General features: G+C 34.0%; 1 protein-coding gene across 1 annotated transcript; it reads right to left on the reverse strand.

The window, feature by feature from the left end:
* Nucleotides 1-749: 749 nt before the first annotated feature.
* On the reverse strand, nucleotides 750-1504 carry LOC137233551 (uncharacterized). The gene is made up of 2 exons (XM_067756642.1): nucleotides 1350-1504; nucleotides 750-1271 (listed from the first exon to the last, which is right to left on the reverse strand). The coding sequence occupies exons 1-2, from the start codon at nucleotides 1359-1361 to the stop codon at nucleotides 1053-1055; spliced, it is 231 nt and encodes a 76-aa protein (XP_067612743.1). The 5' UTR covers nucleotides 1362-1504; the 3' UTR covers nucleotides 750-1052.
* Between the last annotated feature and the right edge of the window lie 6457 nt (nucleotides 1505-7961).

Here is a 7961-nt window from a genome sequence, read left to right on the forward strand (position 1 = left end):
TTTTTTGCTGTTTTGCTGAAAACAAAAATGTCAAATTAAACTATCTAAAGAATTGCTATTCTCTAGTTAATTTCAAACTTAAATAGAGTTGATGAAACCTGCCTCAAACCATGGTCAAAGTTTCAATTATCTAACTTACAGGGAAGCTACTTGAAAACTCATCCCATAATACCAAATTTCGCAAGGATTATCTATTTATTTATTTATTTATAGCTACAGTTTTTACATTTTTATGGAGTCTAATGGCCATAAAAATAATGTACCGTGACACCTTGAATAGACGTCACTCACATTCACCATTGTATAATTCCAAAGATTTCACAAAGGCACTCAGGTTGATTGTCACCCTCTAAAGTGAATGAATGCTCTTTGTCTATACGAAGTTTTGTTCATACATACAAGAAACAACGACTGGTTGCGTTATACATAATGTGTCCCTAAATGTAAGGTTCTAAGCTTTTAGACCAATGTTAAAAATCGACCGCAAATTGGCACGCGCTCTGTAGGTTTAATCGAAAAATCTTTAAATAACTCGATCTCTACCTCGTCTATACGATTTTTTTTTACTTTTTATATTAAACTTTAGTAAATCTCTAAGCTATGATCAGAGCTTAAGATCTCTAGATCACCGTGATCACCACTTCTAAAAACTTCTTTCTTCATGTTATCCAAGAACCAGAGTCGACCTCCGGGCCCAGATCTTAAAACCACCTCGACTTACCCTACATATTTATGTTTTGACAAGCTAATTTATATTTTACATTTATGTGTTTCTTTATTTCTTGAATATTTTTTTATTCAAGTTTCTTTGCAAATCATCAAGAAGGAGAAGGAAGGAAAAACAATATAGGTTTAGCCAATAAAAAAAAATCCAGTAAAGCATTTGGCAAATATGTAGATGCTACAAAAATTAAAATATAAGATACATACATAAGTTAATAAAAATTCAACAATATAACAATAAAATAATTCAGATGGCAGCACGTAAGTCCTTTGCACGAATAATAAAGGTCCCATTTATTCCTTAAGCTTTGCGTATGCCACTATGAAACTTAAAAGTATGTGGCATATGGATAGCTATAGGCAGCAGCAGCATAAGGATATGTGTAAGCAGCGGCATACGGTGAAGAATAGGCGGCCGTATAAGCGGCGGTGTAAGGAGATGCAGCGACCACAGGAGCAGTGTAAGCAGCAGTATAAGCCACAGGTGCGGCAATCACTGCTGGCTTGGCGGCAACGCAAGCAATCATAGCAAACAGGCAGATGGCGAGCTAAAAGGATAATAGAAGTACATTTGTTTATTTTTTTTTTTAATACTCTTTCTTAATGTTAAAAATTTCACAACTTACGAATTTGAACATTTTGTTTATTGTAATTTGTGTAGGGTTAACTACTGCAAGCTGTTGTTATATCGAAACTGATGACACCTCAGCTAAGTTTTAGGCATTTTATACTCTAAAAAATTTCAATGAATATCCATATAAGAACCCCTTGCCAGCTGTTCTAGCTCATCATATGCATAACTATTTTGTGATTCTCATGTTTGTGGCACTAGTCATTACAGCAATTAAAAATTCATAACGCAATCTTACACAAAGTAAATAAACGAATTTAAATAGGTAATGAAAAACTAAATTAAAAAAAAAAAAAACGTAAAAGCACGGCTTGCATTTCGTTTAATTTTTAGCCAATTCTGCCCCTGTCGTCTAAAGTAGCCTACAATGCCGACCAACGCTTTGAGTTTAGAGCCAAAATGTAGAAATTTCAAGGAAAGTTGCATACAAACCAATTGCATGCCTATTGCTATTTACATATATGTACAGCAGCGAACAGAAAAATAGCAGTGGCTATTTTTTTCAGAATTTCAAAAAGAAAATTCTTCTCTTTTTATTTTGGATATTTTAAGAAAGAATGTGTATGCATATTGCAACTGAAATTATGAAAACCAATCTCAAATTTTCGATTTGTTATCGAAGTGTTATAAATTGGCTATAAATAACATATGCTGTAGCTAAATTGTCGATTTTTTTCGACAGTTTATCGGTTTTTTATCGAAATTTCATTGAGTTGTCATCGAACAGTAATGGAATATAATAAATTCAAAGGAAAAGGTGGCTTATGACTCAAAAAAAAATTTTCCACTTTTTTTCTGCTTTCGATAGTTTTTGAGACGCTATTTCACGTGGTGAACTCGAAAGTCCTAACTTGCTTAGAAGTGTTCTGGAGATAATATTTTCATCCACTTGCATTTGACCTTCAGCATGAAACAATGCTTGTAGTTCGTCCTCGTAATTGATACCAACATCATCGAAAGGATCATCATCATTCTCTTCGTTTTCACAGAAATATGTTTGAAAAACCTTGCTAAATTCTTCTTCGACAGATTTTATTCACAAGCGACACACGTCCTACTCGTTCAGCATTGCTTTTAAATCTGAGCACTCACACGATTTTTTTTCGGTCAGAAACTGGTTTCTGCTTTGCATTGAAAAAACATCGCTATTTATATACACACACGAACTTATCTCATTTATGCTCTTTTGCCTTTTTTGGTTGCCTTTTGGGCATGCCGTTTCGAAAATTCGAACAAATCTTACGAATATTTCCAACTTTTAATTTGGAGCTCTGTAAATTTTATTAAGTATGCCGTTTTTCAGCCCAATCAATTTGAGATTCACAAAGTACAAGTAATATGACTCTCTAAAGTTTCATTGATGTTTGACAATGTTTTTTTTTGCGAGGCATGTTTCAGATTTTCTTTCATGTAAGAAAAAACTTTCAACTTCGGAAAAAAAATTCCAAAATCAATGCAAGTTTTAAGAGACCCGTAACTTACACTTTGTTGGACTAAAATTGTTTGGGCTACAAAATGACATGCTCAAAAAAATCAAAAACTTCCAAATAAAAAGTTCGAGGTTTTCGTAGAACTCTCAAGAAATTTTTAAATTTTTTCGGTTCTATTTGTAATTTTGACATCTTTACAGGAGTTATCACACTTATCTTATCCACAATGCATAGAAGTTTTTACTTGATATGTGGACAAAAAAAAGAAAAAGAATTGATTTGACGAAATTTTATAAGAATTTTCACTGCTATTTTTCTGTTCGCTGCTGTATGAATATAATTTTATTTGCATACTGTCGAAATAAAAAATGTAAAAAATAAAAATAAATTATTGTTACATCAACACTTTTATTTTCAGTGCAAAAATATACGTGCTCTGCTTATGTGTCACTAAATCCATTAAGCCAAGTGAACATTTACCAAGACGCAAGCGCACTTCTTTACCAGGGCTGGCGAGCCACAAGTGGTTGTAAACATTAAAAACGGGGTAATATGATATTTGCTGTGTTACGGTTTGGTTAGAAGGACCTCCTATAGGCTGAATAAATAGTGCCATATTTTCCTTGGACCACACTGAAAAACCCTATTAAGAACCAAAACCCTTAGTCATAAAATAACTCCGTACTCTACGCAAATACTTCCAAAATAAAGCCTGGCCATATTCACGACAGCGGCTACAAAGCGACATTTGTCAAATTATTTTTGCACATGTTCTCATGAAGGCCGTTACTTACGGCGCGACAGAGCAGAAGACATCAACCAAGATTGCCGGTGTCGCATGATTAAATCTAATTATATTTTTGACCAGTGGCATCCTGTTTTTTGTCATTAAAAAATTTAATTTCATTTTACGTATTACGTTTTACGATCAGTGGCTGTAATTATTTTTAACTTAAACGATAACTATGCAACTGTCAAATTATTTCTAAAAATTATAATAAGACTATAAGAATCCGATCCACCATTTCGAAGCTATTGTGTTTTAAGAAATGAGTTTCGATAACGGCTCGTAAAACGTAATACTGGTCCAGTTTAAATCCTTCATTTACATGTTTATTTTTTTAAATAATTAACATCTTAATATATAAAAAACACGTGCCACAACATTTTTGGCCGCGATGGAATCCCAAACTACTGAACCGATTTTGAATTTGTTTTGCACCCCATGTGTAGTTTGATCTAACTTGAGAGATAGGATAGGTTATATCTCAGTTTATAGTCGCAATATTATTTTATTGGAAATTTTTTTATTTGTTTATACGTAATAATAAAATGTTACGTATACGCGATTTAGAGGTACTATGACATTTTTTTTAATTCAGGAGAGCCCTTAGTTGTGTAGAGGGTAATTTTCATAACCCTCGGTGACTAGGGTCTCGAGATATAGGCCAAAACGTGGGCCAGTGAATGCCTAGACAGTGTTTATACAATATGGGCAGAGTCAGACGGAAAAAGCTTATTAAAATGTATGCAGATAGGCCAAATTTAGGGCAGGACAACGTCTGCCGGGTCCTCAAGTTTTCTTAGCCATTTTTCATGTTTGCTATAATTTATAATTGTTACTGCCACTTTCAAAGTAATCAAATAGTCAATGCCAATCTTTGGCTTATTGGTCTGTAGCCGCCATGTTCAATGCTATCAGGCTTATATACTGTCACTGACCAGACCTACTTTATGACCATATGATGCAAATTGAAAGGCCCTGTAAGAAAACCGATCATGACGATACAGTTCACTCTCTTTGATGATAAGGCTAGATTTTCTAATCTCGAACAATTTCATAGAAAGATATAAATGAGCAGCTACCAGCATCCAGAACACTTTGTTATATCCCTTACGGGGTTTTTCCCAAGGGTAAGGGACATAAGTTCCCCCTTATTGCTTTGTTTGATTGAAATCTTCATTTTATTATCCACAAGTGTTACTGTAACTCGTAACTGCATTTTGGCATATATTGTAAACATTAATCTCCTTATTAAAAAAATGTAGGTTTATTAATATAATATATTTGGAAGTTTGTATAGATATATAATTTAAAGTGGTTAAATGTTTATGCGGAAAATATGGAAGGTACACGCCGGCCCTGCTCTATACTATGTACTTCGGACTATGTTATAAAAAGGCTATTGAGTAAACATGGTGAATGTGTTCTGCATTTATAATTAGGCAAAATACTATTCATTAGTTCTGAACAATGCTTCTTCTACTGATATGAGTATTACCTACCAATATATATATATGCATACATATACATATACAAGTGGTGAATCCATATTTTGCTAGTGGAGGCGCTTGAGCTCTCCACGTGCAATTACATTAAAACCAAGAGCAATTGATATAAATCGTACCTAAGTATATCAACATACGGTTGCGATAACCAGAAGCCGTTGGGGCAAAAGGCAATTTTTTTCAAAAAATTGGGTGTAGGTGCATTGTTGGTTCATTAGTATAGCAAGTATCATTCTGCTTTGACAGTGCGTTCCGTTCCATTCCACACTCCTCTTAAGATTTATGCTCCCATCTTGTTCCAATTCCAACCTCAATTGTCCATTGTCCAGAGAGTATCGCAACAACATCTTCAGAACGCCTAGACGTAAATTCTCGTTGCATTATGGGTCATATGAGTCCCTGGACTGCACGGACCTCATTCCGCCCTGACACACCGTCACCCAGCTACTAGATAGTCAGCCAACTGTTATTGATGTTGTAGCGATAAAGACACTCCCCCAAGGTTTCCACATTAAGCTACAATGTAATGACTGCACAATTCCTTACATTCTGGATTTCCCTATACCGAGAGAAATCGCCCATATGGAAATCGTGAACACAATAGATCTAACTTAACATTAGAGTCCATCGAGGCATCTTGTTCTTCTTGTTGTAGCAATAAAGACACTCCCCAAAATTTTTCGGGAGTGTTACCGATGTTGATGGTCCTTTTCCGAATATGGATCCCGTGCGCTCTGGTAATAAACACCATTAAGGTAGTAGCCCGACCATCTGAGTAACTATATAATTTGACCACATTAAACTTTCTCCCGCCGTCCCCCCCTTAGTTCCATGAGAAATTTGGGGTCTACAGAGCGTCTCCTGCTAAATACTTATGTGTAAGAGACATTCATATTTGCAACAGGACTCGCCTCGCGTATGTGATGTTGACAGTTGGGTTGCGGAAACTGTGAAGCTACAAAGCTTTTGTATTGCGCTTATCAACCCGTTGATTCTCTGCATCGTGGCCTATTATATTTCATATATTTTTATTAAGTCAAATGGTAACAACCTTATTGACTAGATTACAGTTCATCTTAGTAATAGTTTAACAATTTCAAAATGAAATTTACTGAGACTTCACTCTTCAGCTATAAATAAAAACATTTTGAAAAATTATAATTTTTTTTTATAAAACCAAAACCAGAGTGAAACAAAAGCCAAAGCGAAATATTACCTTGTTTTGAGTTTATTCCTAGAATAAAAATACTAAACGCATTTAGGAGATTATATTAATGAGTTCAGAGAAGCCTTTATGTCAACCTCGTCTGGGTCAAATAAATAAGAAGTATAAGTAAAAAATAATAATATAAACATTAAAACGTGTTTAGAATTTTCATTTGAGATCAATAGGCAGTGACAATAATTGTAAATAATTTCCTCTATTTAGCACAAATATTTAGATATAAATATCAGAATTACGTATTGATTCCATATGCATGCAAATTGTATCGTTATGTGAGTGTGAGCGTATATAAGTACCTACAGAACAATCAGTGGCGGAACAATAGGGTGAAAGGGCTGGCAAAATGCCACGGGCCCCCGACCAAAGAGGGCCCGGGCCAAGATGCCGCGAGCTCAAAAAAATTTTTTTTTACATTGTACCTGAGTATTTAATTTTATTTAAAAAGTATATTTTTATATGATCTGCTTAAGGCAAGTAAAGACTATAATACAATTTCAAATTAATCGTTAAGCATTTCAACCAAACTAAACAAAAAGAAGTTGTTTGGATTTTAAAGATAGACATGTTACACGTGGGAGAAGTTATCGATATGCAAAATTTTTTTGCTTTAAAAGTCCGGGGTGTTGAAGTCCAAAAAGCGCTAACGAAAACATTCAGTGAAATTGCAAATAAAATGAATGAAATTAATCTGTTTCACTGAAAAAAGGGATCGAATACCATAACTTTTTTGTTACTGGTTTTCCATTACAAGATCCTACTTACTATCGATGCAGCCTCCAAAGCACTTCAGTCGAAAGCCACCGATCTCTCAAAAGCCTCGAAAAGTTCGAAAATTTTTCTAGAAGAATTGGAAAGGTATCGACATGAATTTGAAAATTTAAAAATGAAAGCGAATAGTGTAGCAGAAAAATGATCCATCACCCCTGAATTTTCTAAAACTCGCCAGAGAATGGTGAAACGCCATTTCGATTTGCGAAGACGAACGTCTCTAAGATCCGTAAAGTTTGTTCAAAGTGAACATATTTTATCGAATATTATACTCAATATTAACCAAATGAAATCGCGTTTCATTCCAATGAATGAAATTGTTTCAAATTCCAGTGTTTTGCAGCCTTCCACTTTAAAAGTTTTTAAATGACACTGGTCTTTAAAAAGAGCTCTAGAACTTGTTGAAATATATAAAAAACGATATACCTGAATCATTTGCAAGAGAAATTCTCAGTTTTGACTCACTTCCAGAAATAGAAAAATTGTCATTTATTAGAGAACTTGCTGATTTATTAATAAGTACCTGGGCGACCGAGCTTTGCTCGGCAATCTTCGAGTATGCCACATAACATACTTTGTTCTACATGTCATCATTAATCAAACTCTACTTTTTTTATATGTACATATATTATATATTTTTACTTACCAATATTTGATTTCCTTAAAAATAGATTTTAAAAACATATCAAACACTAACCGCAAAATGAACTGGAATGAAAAATTTGAAATGGATAATTCCAGCATATAGTATAAGGGATTGTTATGACAATTAGTGAAATCTAGAACTAAGTTATTTAGGTCGAGTATCTTCATGCGCCGAGTTATTAATTTCAAACATTTTTTTAGTTATACACTATGAAAGTCTCACAATTTTATTACATTCCAAAAACTTTTA

This window comes from Eurosta solidaginis, chromosome 5 (genome assembly GCF_040869045.1).
Source record: "Eurosta solidaginis isolate ZX-2024a chromosome 5, ASM4086904v1, whole genome shotgun sequence".
In the NCBI taxonomy this organism is placed as follows: Eukaryota; Metazoa; Arthropoda; class Insecta; order Diptera; family Tephritidae; genus Eurosta; species Eurosta solidaginis.